This window comes from Petromyzon marinus, chromosome 32 (genome assembly GCF_048934315.1).
Source record: "Petromyzon marinus isolate PM22_M1 ecotype Great Lakes invasive population chromosome 32, UKy_Petmar_22M1.pri1.0, whole genome shotgun sequence".
NCBI classification, from domain to species: domain Eukaryota; kingdom Metazoa; phylum Chordata; class Hyperoartia; order Petromyzontiformes; family Petromyzontidae; genus Petromyzon; species Petromyzon marinus.
Genome location: NC_133698.1, coordinates 12,859,959 through 12,878,298, shown reverse-complemented (window position 1 = coordinate 12,878,298; position 18,340 = coordinate 12,859,959). Strand labels below are relative to the sequence as shown.

General features: G+C 50.8%; 1 protein-coding gene across 3 annotated transcripts in view; it reads right to left on the bottom strand.

Annotated features, from left to right (window-relative positions):
• LOC116948203 (palmitoyltransferase ZDHHC3-like) overlaps positions 1–18,340 on the bottom strand; it is a 56,731-nt gene that overhangs the window by 33,567 nt on the left and 4,824 nt on the right. For all 3 annotated transcript variants that reach the window (XR_012945830.1, XM_076071313.1, XM_032964682.2), the window contains exons 2-6: positions 14,321–14,412; positions 11,919–11,995; positions 10,931–11,043; positions 7,485–7,546; positions 5,831–5,930 (exon numbers count right to left, since the gene is read on the bottom strand). Coding sequence is in view for 2 of the 3 variants with exons in the window: in XM_076071313.1 (XP_075927428.1) it covers positions 5,831–5,930; positions 7,485–7,546; positions 10,931–11,043; positions 11,919–11,995; positions 14,321–14,412 (444 nt within the window). In the remaining variant the exon portion in view is untranslated. The remainder of the gene's footprint in view (positions 1–5,830; positions 5,931–7,484; positions 7,547–10,930; positions 11,044–11,918; positions 11,996–14,320; positions 14,413–18,340) is intronic.

Below are 18,340 nucleotides of genomic sequence, written 5' to 3'. Positions count from 1 at the left end.
CGGCCTAGGGGAGGCCCAGAACCGGATCAGATATTCACCGCGAACGGCAACTGAGCGTGGATTCCCAGGATTGCTACGCGGTGCACAAACCACGACATCGAGCGCTTCCCACTCGCGCACATACGTACGGAAAGACAAAAGATCCCCCGTATGGCCTTAAAAGACCGTTGGGGAAAGTGCTGTTCGAATGGACCTACACATACGTACACGGCTATACAGACACACGTGCACACGTGCACACAGAGCAGCCTAGGCGATGTTAGTGTCGGAGCCAAGGGGCGCCAAGGGGCCCCAAGGGCTGAAAAATGGGATCTTGTGACGAAGAGGGAACTCTGTCCCCGTTTTTTTTGCGAAAGAAACTAAGGATTTGCATGGTCCAGGCGAAGGCTTAAATGCCCTGCTGCAATCTGGCCAAGGGAGCGCCCCCCCCCCCCCCGTGGCAGCTGTCCCTGTGTGGCACAAAGTGTATGCAGCACCAGCTGGCAAGTGGGAATTGGGTCTGCCAGTATGGGGGAAACGCTGCCATGTGGTTATTTTCCTTGTTGAATACTTTTGCAGTGTAATTGATCAAATTTGGACCACCACATTCAAATCTACTCTTCAAATAACTACATGGACCTAACGTCATCCACTGTGAGGCCGATGGTTGTGCACCCATGGTCAATGCACCTGCGGTGTTAACCAGGGTGGCAGCTGGGATTGAACTGCAAATCATCAAGCAACAAATGCGCTAGTGCCCAGCCAAGTCACAGGACGTTTTATTTCCCCTGCGTTTTATCCACGATGGCACTATCGCCGTCACGTCACCAGACCAACAGCCCATTCGGAAACTCTCCCAAAGCAGTGTGTGACCCTTTGTGTTAAAGAACGGCTCAGGGGAGCGGATATCACAGAGCTGCCTCTCAGATTCCTTCAAGTTACCTCTTACCCACACGCGAAGGGGTGTGTATACAAGTGTGTGTGTACGTACACCACTGCCTGTGTGTGTGCGTGTTTGCTAAAACGCAGAGAGTTGGCACGGCGGGGAGTACAGGTGGTGCATCTGCCAGTCATCTCAGTCAGTCAACCCATGGCACCTGGGTCTGTTCTGTGGCCTCCTGCCAGCAGGACTTTGACACTTCACGTGGCCTCAAAGGTGCACCTGGCCTGGCAGAGGCGCGGTGGTAACGTCACCGCCACTTAGTAGCGAATGGCTGTTGTTGTTGTGCAATTGTGCAGGTGTGGTCGTGTATAGTAGTGACCGTTTATAGGCGTTTGCTAACACGAACGGAAGCACGCACACACACACACATACACACAAGATCTCTAACTCAATTCGAAACAGCGGGCTCCTCTCTCTCCGTCGCGTGGAAAAAAAAATGTTTAGCAATCGTCAGGCGCGTGCAAGCGCGTAGCAACGAAATCCGTGCTTAAAATGCGGGTACTGTGCATCGGTGTGCTGGAAAAGGCGCAGCAGCGTGGCGTGTCACGAGGAACGGAACTCAGGAAACCTCCGACGATCGTCACCGAGACGTCTTGTGGTGCGGGATTCAAAGCCTGTTTTTGTGCCCTTTCGTAGAACTGTTATTCTTTGAATCTTGACTTAAAGCTTTCGTGACTGCAGGAATTCATATTCTTGGCTCTTTCGGTAAAGTCACGTAGATAGGTTTAGAGAATGGTTATTTTCTTTGAACCTATCTACGTGACTTTACCGAAAGACCCAAGAATATGTTATTCTTTGGTTCATTCAGAATTTACAAAACGCAAAAGGCGAAGGACGCGTCCTCGCGGCGTAGTGCGACGGCACACGCATCTCACTGTAGCCGTATGCAGCTCCCCTTTGCAACTCCGTCGCTGGATGAAGGGCCTCCCCTGTGCCACGTCGATCCTGGGGGTTGTCTGACCGTGCTTCACCACTGACGTTAGCCCTGGCCAGGAGTAGAACTCGGGCGGACGGGTTCCTAGCTCGGTGACCTGACTGCCGCGTCACAGCTCCACCCGTCTTGTATTAGATAGTGAATGCTCAATCCACTGCTGGATGAGGGCCTCTTCTTTTCCTCCCCCTGCCGTTTTGTGCCAGCGAGGTTATTTCACCACACTTGGCCACGCGCTGGTGGTCAGTGCGCGTTAGTGAAGTGGAGATCTGGAAGCAGTTCAAATATCGCCCACGCCGCCAACGTTAGCCGTGGCAGGACATAGAAATCAGGTCGCGGAGTTCATGACCACTGTGGAGCCATTCCACGCCGGTCGGACCGACACGTGGTGCAAAAGCAAAATACAAAATTACGAAATTATTCTGCAGAGTTCATCTACTAAGAAAAATTCTCGATACATCTGTTCCAAGGACAGCTCGCACAGCATCAAAGCATATTTATTTGCGTTTTTCTACCACAGGTATGTGTTGTTCATGCCGAATCAAAGCTTGTTAATAGGTTGTCTATTTGGTGTTTGAACATCTTAACACCTCGTGTATTTATGCCAGAAAGGGTGAAGCTTTATTTTGTAATCATTCAATATCTTGATACTGATAGAGAAGCTCCCATAGATCGCCAACAACAACAACAAGTGCGCCGCTGTTCGCGATCTGGAAGCGCTTGAGCTCACGTTGTTGTGCAGCTACAAAGACAAGATGTGTGTACAAGGCTTGGCACCGCACAAACCGGACAATGACGGTGGCTCACAGGTATGATCGTGAGCGGGCTGACAGCCGCGCGAGCCAAGGACGCCTTTTCCCGATTACGTTCAAGGCATTGCTTTCTAACGTCTCTGTGGCTCTTCCACGGCCACTTTCTGCTTCACGGCCTCAATTTATGCAAAGGGCGTGGCCAATCGGAAAGCAGTCGGGCGAGACAACCAGGAAATAAAGCAACCGGGAAAGGGGGAGTAGGAATGACAAAAAGGAAAAGGATTGGGAAAGAGAGGAGAGTAGTACGGGAAATGTGTGTATGTATGTTGAACTTCTTTCACGGAGGAGGATCGGAACCCATATCAAAGGTTTTTGAGTTAGATCGCGTCAGTATAAATGTGTGGTAACCCTCCACCACCCGACACAGCCAGTAAGGTTTGTCACGTAAACAACGCGCCAATTACTTCCTACTTCAGCCCAATGGTGTGTTGGAGAGTAAATCCACAACATTTACAATTTGAGTAGAACGATGTTACGCTGGTAATTACATCAACCAGCGTCATTGGGCGATTTGCCAGAATATTCTGGTGGTGGAGGGTTACGACACATTTATACTGACGCGATCTAACCCAAAAACCTTTGTTATGAATAATATTAATCGCGAGACCCTACGTGTTAAAACGATGAAAACCCAAAACAGGGAAATAAAAAAAAACAGAAACAGCTAAATAAATACCGTGTGGGGTTTCCAACGATTCAAGCTGGAGACTGAGAAGTATTGGCCGCGGGCTAAAACTTGAGATAAGAGTTGATTCCCTCTTGGTTTGCGTATTTCGCTAATGCCAAGCGTCAGTCGGTCGCGTTGCTTGGAGTGGCCCAGCGGTTGGGTGGACAACAGACGGCACAAAGCGTGCGTCACGGTGGATGGAACGAGCGACCAGGTTGTTTGGCCGCAGACGTCTCTCGCACCTTCCCAACAAAAACACACGGAGCAGAGTCGCGGCCCAAAAAAAAAAAACGCCGGAATGGGACGTGCGTGAGCGCGTGCGTCACAAAAACCAGATCTGAAATTTGCCGCCACACTCCGTGGAAAGGCTCCAAGGGGAGGAGAGAGCGACGGCCGCCCCCATTGAAGTTGAGAGAGGGAGAGAGAAGAAAAAAATGGATTGCAAAATATTTGAGAGATAAAAAAAGAGATATAATTGATAAATGGAACGCGGCACGCGCATCCTTTGCGCGGAATGTGTGGCGATGGCAAAATTGGTGCGGAAAATCGAATCAAGCTTTGTTTGCATTCACATTCCACGCATTCTGTGCTAATGCAGGGAGGAGGGGGACGGGAGGAGGGGGGTGCGGCGCACGTACGCACGCAGACGCGCGCGTTCTTGTGCCACGAGCGAGGCCGCTTCAAATACGCGGAGATGAATTTGTGGTAACGGTGCGTTTCAAAAAATCCACGTAGAGTTGATGGCCTCAACTGTGCCACCTACGCCTGTGCCAAGAACACCCCCATCGCACCCATCGTGTTCAATTTGATTTCCACTTAATTTTAAATATTTCAGCTTTGTAAATTCCTCCCCCCGGCCCCCAATGAAACGTCCGATTGACGTATGATGAACACCATTCACAGAACATATAATAGGTGTGCCTTTACCAGCGAACATGACGCTACTCAAGTGGTTTCAGAAGTGGACCAATGAAGTCATGTTTCCGGCGTCAATCTTTGACACGATGTTCTGTAACGCTGCTCGCTGTGAGAGTTCGGAACGTATATTTCTTCAGCTCGTGAAAAACACGATGTCACTGGTGCAACAGAAAGTGAATTAGGGAAAAATTCGAAATAGAAATAAACACATATGATTTCGGACAAAGTTCCTCGACGTTCTTTTAACTGAAAACGTTGACCGTAGTTTCTGTATTTTAATTAATTTACAGCACGTATTGTGTCATCGTCATGTTAAATTTGGTTCCGCCCTTGATTTGGGTAATTTACAGCCCTTAAGGATGTTATGGGGAGTCAGGTTGGCCTGGTACACAGGAGGTCGTGCATTCGATTCCAGCCCTGATGCCTGCTGTATATTTGGAGTTTCCATGATCTCCCCATGGTCGCGTGGATTTTTCTCCAGGTCATCCGTTTTTCCCTCCACATTTAGAATCGACGTGCGTTTGGAGTATTTGGCTGCAATAAATGTCCACATGATAAGCCACCACGTTGAACCACAATTTGTGGCCAGGTTGCTTCTAAAAGAGAGCTATAGGTAGACTTACAACGGAGATGCGTTACGACGACCCCATCGTAAGTCGAAAATATCGTAAGTCGAAAATGGCCTAGCCTACCCAGGAGTCTTAAAGAATAGTGATAATTTAACAAAACGGAGCAATTTACAGTACCATACTGTATAAGCTATATACTGTATGCATTTATTAATTACCATAATGTATTGCACAGTAAAATGTAAAGTAAAAAACAAGGTTAATTCTTAGCCTACCTATATGAACTGCAATTCCATAGAAAGTTTTTTCAGGAAACAATCCTATCTGCTATAAAAAAAAAATTACATGCATTGAATGTAATGTATCGTATCGTGGTAATCCTAAAATGAAATCGCTAAAGCTACGTTATCATACATGCATTGAACGTATTGTAACGTATCATATTCTACTGTACTCACCAATATTCTGTCCGTCGTCTGCATACTTGAACGATGTTTAGGTTGTTGATGGCTACATTAACATAGTTGTCGGAAGAGGAAGATGGCGATGATAAAGTTACAGTATCGTACCTCGTACGCTGCTGCGTTTGGCTGCCGCGCGGCATTTAAAATATTTTACAATTTTGTCATATCGCTATCGCCATCGTAAGATCGAAATATCGTAAGTCGGAGCATCGTAAGTCGGGGACTACCTGTATATAGCTCAATGGGCCTTGCCGAGAAAAAATAGGCTAGTTAAGTAACGGTTTTGACTGAGTAAGTAACGGTGTGACAGCCGTTTCTGTCTGCGGCAGGGCGGGTGGGAAAGTGCCGCCCCCTATTGTGAAGCAAAGGTCAAAGGTCACAGAGAAGGTCACAGAGATGGTCAGTGCGGGTTGGTTAAAGGGAGGGGCTAGGACCGGTGTAGCTGTGGCAAGGAATTTAACTCGGCTTGCCGGGTTGATAGCGTAGAGCGCTAACCACTGCGCCACCACTCGAGCCCATATGGAGTCGTGACAGCGACTATGCTTACACTGAGGCTTGGCTTTCCGCTTCCTCCTCAGGTTTCTTCTCTTTGCCACTCGTCACCAACTTGGCGAGGACCAGGAGGAGTGCATAGATGCTGGCGATACCTGGGGCACAGACACAACGCGCGTAGTCAACACGCGAGCCGCACGTACAGCGCATACGACACACGCAACATACACGGCACGCGACCAGCACATGGCCAACTACAACAACAGCCGCCATTCCCCACTAAGTGGCGGTGACGTCACCACAGCACTGGTGCCAGGCCAGGTGCATTTTAAGCCCACATGACGTGTCCAAGGCTCGCTGGCAGGTCACGGGACAGACCCAGGTGCCATGCGATGACTGAGATCACTGGCAGATCATATAATAAACATACAATCGACACGCATGACACACACACACACTTAATGTAAACATTTCACACGCGCAACAAACAAAGGACACATCACACCACACACACGATGCACACACGCACGCAAACGAGTGTCCGTCCCATAAGAAGATCACGGACAAAACGCACGCTCGTGCGAGCATGTGCCAGGGATTAGCACCGTCGGGACGAGCGGCCGCCGGAACCACAATCCACAGGGCGAGCGATCGAACACAATCCCCAGGTGGGCGCCTTCCCAAGAATCTCGCCGCCCTCACTGCCGCACTGGCACACGAGCATGAACCCCCCCCCCGTGGCCCCCACTGTCCCTTCCCCACTGCCCCCCCCCCTCACTGACCCCCCCCCTCCGCCATCGGCATAAATGTAAACAAAAGAGCCCCAGCGCAGTGGACACCATCCAGCTGTGGCCATCCCAGAGGTGGCCCAGGGGGAGTAACCGGCGCCGCCTGGCGTTTGTGGTTAAAGCTCTGCGTCCGCGTCGCTCAATCAGTGCGTTCATAATGGCCATTTCAAGCGCACTGTGCCAGCACTTTGCCAGCACTGCTGAGTTCATGTGTTCATGGTTAAAGCCCTGGCTCTGGCTGTCTCTCTCTCGGGGGCTGACGCACTGTCCGAGCACCGAGCAGTTGTGATCGTAATGCCGGACGCGAAGGCCTGCTCCTTTCGGATGACGTCACGGGATCTTCAATATCCACTCCGAAGCAGACGGTGCGTGTTGACGATGGCCGATTAGCCACAAATTAGCCCACTAGATTGAAGATCACACAAGGCAGCAACGCAACATCACCACCCCTACTGCTAAATCTTGGCAGGACCCTCCTGAAAAAGAGTCTCGAGACTCAGCGAGGTTTTCCTGGTAAAAAAAAAAAGTGTAGATAATCGTCACTGGTGTTGACCGTGAGCGGGAATCGAACTCGGGTCGCTAGGTTCATAGCGCAGCGCGCTAACTACCGCTCCCACAAACACACACGTACACACATGCTGCTGTACGTACTCGTACATAATTCATCACAAGAGGTTTAATCAGACATGATTGGCCCACTGCCAAATGGAATATCAACACTGAGAAAACGCATTTCATATCAGTCAACAATCCCAAATATGAACTCTTTGTAATATACACTCATGCCATCATCATTATTATAAAATAACAATGGCCGCTGGAGCGGAGAGTGTGCAGGGTCCGATGTTGGTATCGTGATCCCAAGAACCGATTTTAATTTGTGGGATGGACGCATCGTTACGCGGCCCGACGGACACCCACCGGTGTAGACGAGGAACTGGATGAAGTACTTCTGATTCAGCTCCCCCACGCAGTTGTTTATCCTGAAAGAATGCGACACGACGAGGCAACGTCAGCGTGGGATCCCCGCAAAGTGTTGGCTAAACTCGAAACAGCGGCCCGGGATGACGGCAGCGGTGAGGATGCAAGAGGTCGTAAGTCACACGTACACAAACACAGACACATAAACAGAGACACTATCGTAATTGCGGACGATACACGCTTACCGAGGACACGCAAATCTAAACAGAGAAAAGACATCCGCGCACAAAAGGCAAACGTCCCCCATATAGCCTCTAACAGACTGTTGGGGCACGTGCTGTTCACGAGCACCTGTGAAGGCCGGCACGGCGCACGGGGGGGTGGGTGGCCAGAACCACACCTGGCTGCCTTGTCTCCCCAGTGGCGATGTGTTTACCCACCGCACCAGGTACTAATTTGAGGTTGAGTCGACCTCGGGGTGACCCAGGACAAATAATCGTCACTGGTGTTGGCCGTGAGCGGGAATCTAACTCGGGTTGCTCGGTTCGTAGCCCAACGTGCGAACCGCTACACTCTCGCTCCCCGTGCACGCACGCACACACAGACCCGTGCACACATAACAGGGACATGTAAATAAACAGACACACGCATGCATGCATGTGCATACCCATGTGCACGTGCAATTGCACTCGTAAAACACTCACACAGGTGCACAGACAGCGAGCGAGCACCTATTAACACACACTAGACCTTTTATATTTTACTCAGGTTATCACCCACTGCGGCAGCATAGTGTTTATAATAGCAATGTCCTTTATTTATCTACGCATTCCTCGGGGAGTCTCTAGACGGTTGCGACATCAAATCCCAGATGGAGGTCAACTCAGCCCACCATCCCACCTCCTCCCGTGGAAAATGCACGCAAAGTCAAAGGTGGCCCCGATGTCAGAAGTTTTTGTGTCCCGTGTGAAGCCTACCCCCCCCCCCCCCACCATTAAGCTGCACAGTTGTCCAATTCAAGGGTGACTCGGAGCCAATTCCACAAATGATCAAAATATTCGCACCCCTGTCCACCGTGATCCCAAAACGGTTCTGCATCAGCGAATGGAGCGACGGCCGAGCGGAGATTCCCAACGAGAAGGAGACGCCGTGGAATGTTTGTGCTTCCACAGACCTTGGGATTTTGCTGCAGAAAGACGCGTTTTGTTGTTGTTGTTCTTAAACCGAATTGCGTACGTGGCGTTGGAGGGGCTCTGGGGGTTATCAGGTCATCGGGCCGGACCGCCGCTGAGGTCCTGAGATTTGAATCCAGGCGTCGGCTACCCGCGATCAAACCAGGGTAGTAGACCGATGGTCTCAGCTCGGCCACCAATGACTGCTCAGAAGAAAAAAATATCCCCGTCGTATCGAACTTAGCGTTTTGCTCCGTTTGGCTAAATATCCAGCTCAGAAGTCAAACGAATGCATCTTATTTTATTGCGCTGTGATGAAGACCTCCACAGCAGGGAATGTGAGACGATACAGCACCACCTAGTGTGGATAAGGGGATTTTCAAGGGATCCTCAGCAGTAGTCCTTTGACCTATGTATGTCCATAACAACGAATATTTTTGGGTTATATCGCGTAAATATGTGTCGTTAAACCCACCACCACCCGACAAAGCCAATCAGTATTGCTTATCACGTTTCGTTTACGTGACAAGGAAGGGCGCTCCAGACGGGCGCGGAAGCGCATCTCAAAGCGCGCGATGCGGTGACCGTCTTTGTTCGATGGCCCAGCCAAAAGCCGCTGCGAGGGTGACCGGGGTTCACTTGATGGTTTACGCCCCTTGACGAGAGAATCCTGCCTCTCAGTGTCAATTTCTCTCTCGGTGTAAATTCCGAGCGTGCGTTTATGACCATGAACGCCGGGGACCGCCAGATATTTGGTAGATCATCATCGATGAAAATGCCTCCGAAATTGAGCTGGACAGCATTTCACTTGAGGTGCTGCCACTGCTGCTGCTATTGCTGCTAGCGCTGAGATTCGCGGTCTGTTTACAAACCGCGCCCTCGGTGTCCCGCGCCATGCGGGAGCCAGGTGGACCGCACTTTATATTTGGGCGAATCTAAAAGAACAAAAAATAAACAGAAAAGGAACAAAAACACACACACATACACACGGGCACCGGTCTCCCAGGTTACTCTTGAGACACACACCTCCTTTATGTGTTTATATATATGCACACATTCTGTATATGTCTTAGTGTCAAGCTCATGTCCATCTCCAAGAGAGAAACTTGAAGTTGGAAGGGACGATAATAGGGAGGAACAAAATAAAGAAGCCAACGATTCACCTGCTTCACATATCTGTCCGTCCGGATTAAAGGAACGTAATTGTTTATTTTTTTACGCACATCTCAGCAGCCACACGGCCTTCTGGGAGGGCATGATTTTTCAGCAGCATCGGTTCAACGCAAGCACAACTGTGGACCGGTTTCGACATTCTGCAGGCGGCTGTGGCTATGTCGCGTCGAGTCAATTTTAATTCTTCGCCGAAACACGTGCGGCCTTTCCGGCACAAGTCTGCACACCCAAGGCGCTGTGGTCACGTTAGAATAATGCCACCAAAACAGGAATCCGGCAAAAGCGATGCAGCCGCTAGTGCAGGGGTTGGACTGCTCTGCGACGTAATGTGTGTATGTACGTACTCGCGCGCATTGCGCCTCTTGAAATATTGAGTCTTGTATCGAATTCGAAAAGAAAAGGGCCCTTCTAGTTATTTCGGTTGCTGACCCCCTGCTCTGGTGGTAGGAAACAGAGGTAGAGGACGACTGAGAATAAGATGGACTGGTGGGGGAGGTGGGGCGGGGGAGGGGGGTAGGAGGTAGGGATGGAGGAGGCACGAGAGTGGACAGGAATGACAGCAGATGGGATATGATGATGATGATGAAAATTGACCGCTAACAGAGGAGACTTGTTGCTGCTGCTGCTGCTGTCCCAAGAGCGTGAACTCAGCAATCTCCGTCAAGGGGCTGGGCAGGAAAGGGGGAAGTATGTCTGCCTGCCTGTGTGACTGAGCGAGTGTAGCAGCCAATGTTACGATTCGTAAAAGGTTGTGTTTCGGTTAGGCCGCGACGTAACGATCGATCGGACCAAACCTTTGTCGTTAAAACCCTCCACCACCCTACGTGGTAGAACAAACTACTCGTCACGTGTCTGAGCGAGCTAAGTTTTAACTAAGACAAATTTGACAATTTGATAAAGGCGTTTCGTTTGAAACTACGTCAAACAACATCAGGAAGAGATCCAGGAAGTCGAGAGTAACAGAGTGTGGAGAGGGCCGCATCCAGCAGTTGACTGGCAAATTTTCATTACAACCATTACAAGAGTCAACAACCTACTTGCTCTACTCCCGCATCCCTGTCCTGCCCCCCCCCCCCGAATACCCTCCCAACGCAGTGGTACCAGGGGCAGTGATGGTCCATGCGTCGAATGCAGCGTTGGCACACACGACAGTGGTGGGCCCGGGGAGGCCGGTACGCCTCGCACCGATTGCACACGGTCCACGACTCGCTGGCCTGCTCGCCGCACCACACACACACACACAAGACAAAGATCCCACGTATAACCTGAACAGACTGTTGGGGCAAGTGCCGTTAGGGAGCACCTATGAAGGCCGGTACAGCACACGAAGGGGTGGGTGGCCAGCACCACGTACGCTCTGTCGCCTTGTCTTCCTCGCGGCGATGTTTACTCCACACCGCACAAAGCACTCGACAATAACATCGCATCAAATTCATTTTGTTGCTGCACGTCAATTGGCTGAATTATTAGAATTAAAAAAATTGGTTTGTCATGTCACAAGCATTGCTCTCTGTAACAGGGTGGGTAGAAAAGTGATGCCCCCCCTACCGTGTGACCTCTGGAGCCTAACCTCTGAACCAGAGGTCACTTGGAGGGATCTCATGGCTAGCTCCAGGATGTCTGCTTGCGTGCAGTCACTCTGTACCGTACGGGGCGATGCGCTGCTATATGTGACATCCGAATGGATTCTCCGTCTCGTGGCCTGATTCAAATATTGCACGTGGGATAAACTTGGCGGGAAAGACCGCAGTGTCAGTAACACTGCGGGCTTAAAAATAATGTTTTTTATAAAAGCTGATGAGTCTAGCAATGCCATAGCACATAAATGATGTACGCGCAATAAATGTATTATGTGCTATGAAGACAGGCCATTAAGTGCAATGAAGTTGGGCGATCGCCTAAAACATCGCCTATTACGTATATATCTATCTCCTTCTAAGGCCACCGTATTATTGACCGATGCATCGAGTGTCCAGCGGGTAAGACGGACGAGGACGCCCGTCTAGTCCGTGGGGGAGCGCGAGAGTGGCGGGCGGGCGGGAGGGCGGGCGGGCACGCAGCGGCTTGGCGGAGGGCCGAGGGCACGCACCAGCTCCGCGCCGTTACGCGTGGCGCTCGAGCGGATGTCCGAGAAGTCGATGGCTGTCGCGGGCAGAGGGACCACACCTGCAGCAAACCGGGGGGGGGGGGGGGGGGGGGGCGTGAGGCGAGCGTCGCGCAACGATTAAGTCGATCGATCGACGAGAGGTTATTCTTTGGCGGTTGGTTACTCGGGGCCCTCTGTAATAACGGCGGCCGGCGCCTGCAAAATCCTTCCTCGAGGTAGGTGGGAAACCTACGAAAGGTTAGCCAACCCTGTAAAATACCGACATGGAGCCCTGTAAACAAGGACGCGCACGACCTGTAACGCCGGACCACGTGTTTATTGTTGGAATGTCGCCATGTGTCGTAATAAAAAACTAAAAAAATATCAAGAAAAAGGAAGGCAGGAAACCCCCCAACAAAGCGATTCTCAGCGTGACACACGGCTGATCAATGATGCCAATTCAGTCACCAAGCCCTGCCCCCATTACCTCCCGTCCAGTGGCACAGGAGGTGAGAAATTATTTTTAACAACTATTTGGGTGTTATCCGATTGGTCAAGCAACCGAACGGATAAATCGGTAGAGCAATCAATTACTTCATCAGATCGGATAGTTCTACATAAGACACACGTTAGAACCAGCACAAACCTCTACACACACAGAGACGGAGATCTTCGTACACTCAAACATATAAACTCAAAATGGCAAGTGCTGTTCGCGAGCACCTAAGGTCAGCATGGCACACGAGGGGGCCATGTTCAAAATCACGCCCGGCCACCTTTATCTCCCCAGTGGTGGCATTTACACACTGCGCCAGGTACCCCAATAAGGCTGAGCTAACCTATGGGAGGTCCAGGACAAGTTCAGAAACCAATGGTCACTGATGTTATCCAATGACATCAAGAAGCCTCGTGGCATTGTTTTAACAAGCCACATACTGCTGAGACTCAGAGAAAACCGACCAATGGAATTTCAGCTGCAATAGATTGATGGACTAAACATTTTATTTTAATGTTTGGAGTTCATATTTACCCTTGTATTTCTGTTTAGTACTCAATATAGTTTTTTTTTTTATTTGAGTCGGGTGAAGCGGTGGCAGGGTGTTCAGGACACTTGTCCATGCACACAGTGAGCTGAGTTTGATCCGCGACCACGGCTAACATCAGTGGCGAGCGATCTCTGAAGCGGCCCAGGATCACCCACGCCTTTGGCAGCCCGCGCTCACCAACTTGGTGAGCTGCGGTCGAACAACCTCGACCACCACTGCACGGGCAGAACTTCATCCAACAGTGGAGTGACAGAGGGGCCGCGGATGATTAATTTTCATGGTATCTTCGCGGCGCGCGGCCGCAAATCTTTCGGCAGAAGCTGATTACCGTGAGCTCACCGCCGGGGGGCCAACATAATGAGCTGGAAATAGACTCTGGCAGATTATGACGCTGCAAGCCTGCCACGCTATTAATCCTCAACGACAGTCTGCCGTTGAGTCTATAATGGGACCTTTTATTGCAAACGAGCTGCCCCCCCCCCCAAACCGGTCCATTAAAAGGGAGATGCAGCTCAAAAGCACAAGCAGCCATTGTCTTGTCGTGATACACACACGCGGCCTGTGTCGCGACCACCCCCCTCCGCGCTGTCCCTCGCCGAGTCTGAAGCTTCCTCGGTTATATTTACAAGTCGCCACCGCTCTCGCGGTTTGCGCGCCGGACAGTTTTAATGAACTCGTTAAAATGTCCCCTCCCTCGAAAATCCCTCCGAGGTGGAACGTCTGTCTCATTAACAAGGGTGTCCAGGGTGTCGGTTGCGGCGAACATAGCAAACGCGCGACTTGGCGCGTAACGGAAGATTTTAAACCCGTAACTTAATAGTTCTTCATTTGCGCGGTGGACGTCACATCCAATCGCACACACAAAATAAACGAATAAATAATTAAATACTGCGCACTGCCGGTTCGCGTAGCATGTACCCGAGCTGGATTGTGCAAGAGTATTTGAGTTAAAGATTTAAATGAGGAGACGCGGGCTAACGCATCTTTCCGCGCGTCGGGGAGTGCAGCTCTCCAGTGCGTTCGTGTCGGTTACCGCGCGTCGATCGGCACGAGGTCCCACAGCGGACGAGACGCCCCGACAGTGGTGGCACACATCCATCACGCGGCCCTTTGGAGGCAGCGAGGGTTAGTGGATCGCACGCGAGTGTTGTGCAACTCCACTCCCAGTGGGCGCCGAGGTTTCTGTAGCCTGACCTTCCGTGAGAAGGCGGTCGAGCGAGTGTTGACTCCAGCTGCTCCATCTGTATGGGAATGAGCGGCCTGCATTGCCCAAACCTGGCACCGCCGGCCCCCCCGGACAACCGCGAGTGGTCGCCCCTCCCCCCACCCGCCGGTGCAGTTGCACCGCCACTGCCTCACCTGGGTCGGCGAGCAAGGCGCGTGTGTGGGCAGCGAGGAGGAAGAGGATATCGAGTGTGTAGAGGGACGCGTGGAGGTACCGCCACCAGCCACTGATGCACGGGGAAGGAGGGCGACGGTAAGGGGTGACAGACACAGCGGGGGGTCAACATTAAGCACCGCTGCTCGCACAGGAGGTTCACAGTTCAACCGCCGGTTACAGGCTTCTGTAATTCGTACACTGCATCGTTCATGAATCCTGTGGGGTCATGGTGAGAGCATTACCCAGACCTATAGGCCTTCTGGAGCCATGTTCTATCACTACCCCAATCCCCGACCTCTATCACTACCCCAACCTCTATCACTACCCCAATCCCGACCTCTATCACTACCCCAAGCCCGACCTCTATCACCACCCCAACCTCTATCACTACCCCAATCCCGACCTCTATCACTACCCCAATCCCCGACCTCTATCACCACCCCAACCTCTATCACTACCCCAATCCCGACCTCTATCACTACCCAAACCCCCGACCTCTATCACTACCCCAACCTCTATCACTACCCCAAGCCCTCCTCAACCACTCCCACCTGATCTTCTGCCACCATAACTACACCACCACCATTAGTAACACCACTCATTGTCTTTGTTTACTTACAAATTGGTTGTACGTGATATTGATCGCAAAATCCTACGTGTTAACCTGATCTTATTTACACATTTATAACTATGCCCTTGGGTCTTTCGATCAAGTCACGTAAATAAAATAATAGATCACGACACAAGCAATCGTCTTCAGGTGAGACGATTGCTTGTTTTGCGATCGAAACGTCGTGATCTATTATTATTTTATTTACGTGACTTGATTGAAAGACCCAACAGTGTGAATTCCTGCAGTCACGAAAGCTTTAAATCAACATTTATAACTGTTGCAAAGCGCCTTGCAGTAAGGCGCTGCCACATACATCTACACAAGAAGACAAGTTTCACCGCAAGGGGAGAGTGAGCCTGGGTGTGGAGGGGGGGGGGCAAGGGACATTTGGTGGCGCGGGGGCCACCCCAGCACCGCCCCCCCCCCCCCCCGCTAGTGACAGCCCCTGTCCCGGCATCTCTGCGCTGTGGCGGCGTCAGCGTGGACAACTCGTGACGAGCGGAGCCACGACCTCGCGACGGCGGGGCCGAGGGAGCGGCCGGGCAACTCGCCCCCGCATTACGCAACGCGAGACAGGGCCCACTGCCAGCGGCGGTGGCATCGAGCCGCGCTTCCTGAGAATAAGTTCAAGGAGGGACGCTCGGGGGGGGGGGGGGGGGGGGATGGGGGCACGGCCAGGATGTCGGCCAACAGACGAGGGCTTTGTGCCTTTGCGCGTTAGGGGACGGGGCGGCAGACGCGGCGTATTTGGAGACAAAGCGCGCGCTATTTTGCACGCGGGTGGGCGCACAAACGTGTCGGTGTTGCACGTGCGTTATGTCACTTGTTCACGAGACGTGCCCTGCGCTCTCTTGCCATCACACGCGCGCAACATTGCGGCTCGCTCACAACGCGCCCCCTTGTTTCGGTGCGAAGTGCGGCGATTGCTGCCCCTGGGCGGCCGTTCTCAGCGGATTTGTATTTCTGGTTCAAACGCTGGCTCCGTCCCCGCCACGAGCTCTGTGTGCGCGCGTGAATTTTGAAAGACCGAGCCGCTTGGAGACGGCGCCGCTTCGTGGCTCGCAAGGAGCGGCGACGCGGGAATGTGAACGGCGTTCTGCCTCGGTCCATCCCTAAGAAGGTGATCTCAATTTGGATAAGCTGACACGTGGGTGTTGGCCATTGCACCGGAGATGTTCACATAACCGAGGAGATGATAATTTCGTGTTTAGGATATCGGCAGACGACGATACATCTCACAAGCTCAGAAATTCAACTATAGCGGACAACAAGCATATCAAGAGAATCATATGGTCACGAATCTTGGACGCTAACAAGTGACACCGTGCACAGAACCCAGGATGAGGATGTTAAGACGCGGCACTTCTGGAGACCACATAGCACTGCCCATCGTGCTCAGGAGGCAACTACTGTAGTGAGGAGCAGATTTTATTACACGCTTTCGATTAACTCACTCTGTTGTTGTTTTCGTCGTATCCTCAAATCTTGTCACTAAATTTTAACCCACTTCCCAATGTGGTATCGACTGCAAACTTGGTAAACTGATGTCATACTGATGACAATACTATATTCCATCATTTTATTTTGTTTTAATTTTTTTGTTATGTTTCGGCTTGGGTCTAATTGTCCACGCTCAACTCACGTTGGCTGTAAATCACCACGGCCCCTTACGTTATGGCAAGCTTTGTGGCCACTTCGTGGAGTCGTGGAGTTCTGCCATTACGAGTACAGTACATTTCATTAAAGCGTGTTTTTTTAAGTATTTTTAAATATTACTTATTTTTGGTATTGTGGTGAATGCCGAACCTTTTTCAGAGGCTGCCGGAATCATGTGAAGCAATCACTTTGCAACATAAAGGATGGACCATGGGTTCAAGCGAGGTCTAGGGCTGTGGTTATGGGTAATGTTTAAGATAATGAAAGGCCAAGAGGGGTAGATTATTTAGCTTCACAGCCACAAAGGCAATCTTTTCTAAAGTCGCGTCACAGACTCTAAATTACAAAGATCAATCTAATTTATTAACACGATAATTATTTACATCATCATCCAGTGTCACCAAGTCTCAAAGCGTGTTCACAAAACTTGCTGCTCTGCCACCTCCTGGCCACGCGGGGCCTTCTACGTGACCCACCAACCCGCACGTCCACGGCGCTGGATCGCCGGCACGCACCATCATCCTCTGCTCCACGTCATCCTCTCCGTCATCACCCACAATTCCATCACCACCATCCCTTCCCACCCGGCCGCTCGCCCCGATCTCGTATCTCTGCATCAGTCATTATTAATGAGCGGCGCTGGGGAGAGAGCGTCTCTCATTCCGTAACTCTACGAAGCGAGGTCGAAATTAAACCAGCGTATCAGAGCGGATATATAAGTTGTTACCGTAGCGCTAACGGAACTTAGTAACCTCAAACTTGATCACCGGCTGTGGCTTACACACACAGCCCGCACAGACGTCTCCATGCCGGGATCGGCAGGCATGAGCGCAGAAGGAGCAGAGCACGTGGCGGACTGACGCAGCGCGTGGACCCGTGCCCTCGCCTCGGACGTGCCAGTCTGCTACTGCAGGGCAGCCTCACACGTTCTCGTTTACGGGACATTACATTTTGTTAAAATCATATCATGATTATCGTTCCTCACTTGTGTGTTTTTTTTAATATTTCCTCTCCTGGTCAAATATTTCTGGAATAACAATAATTAACATGGACAATAGTTATTTAACTTGTTTAGACCTTCCTATTAACATTAAATTAGGGCTTTGTAAATAATTTATATGCACTAATTGATGGCGTGCGACGAAATGTCATAATTTTTTGACAGCGTTAGCATTTTAAACATTACATATTGTAAATTTACAATAATTCGAATACTTACGGCAGGCTTATGTTGAGTGAACTGTAGTTGATTAACTCTTTAAGCAATCCTTATTCCTACTTGAAGTACATCAAAGGACAACACACACGTCTATGAACGTGTGAAATACAATTGCAAAGTTACGGGAAAATTACATTGCGATAATCGTCATATCGTGAGATAATATCACATTATATTTTAGGGTTGCCACCTGTCCAGATTTGACCTGCATAGTCCGGAAAAAGGTATCTGTGTTCAGGTGACAGAAAGCGATTCGTACCGAGAACTGGTGGAATTGTGTTGAGCTTCATTACAGTGAACTGAAAGGTCTAGCAGATCCAGTGCTCACTGAGAAATGTGTACGGGTTTGGGTCTACTGTGGAAAAGGTAGCAGGCACTTCGTACCGAATTGTGAAAGATTATATTGCGACAACCTACCTGTACCCACCACCTCATTCATCAGGACTGGGACATGGAGATTGAGGGAAGATTGGAGGCAAGGACTATGGACGAGTATGGGAAAGTGAATAC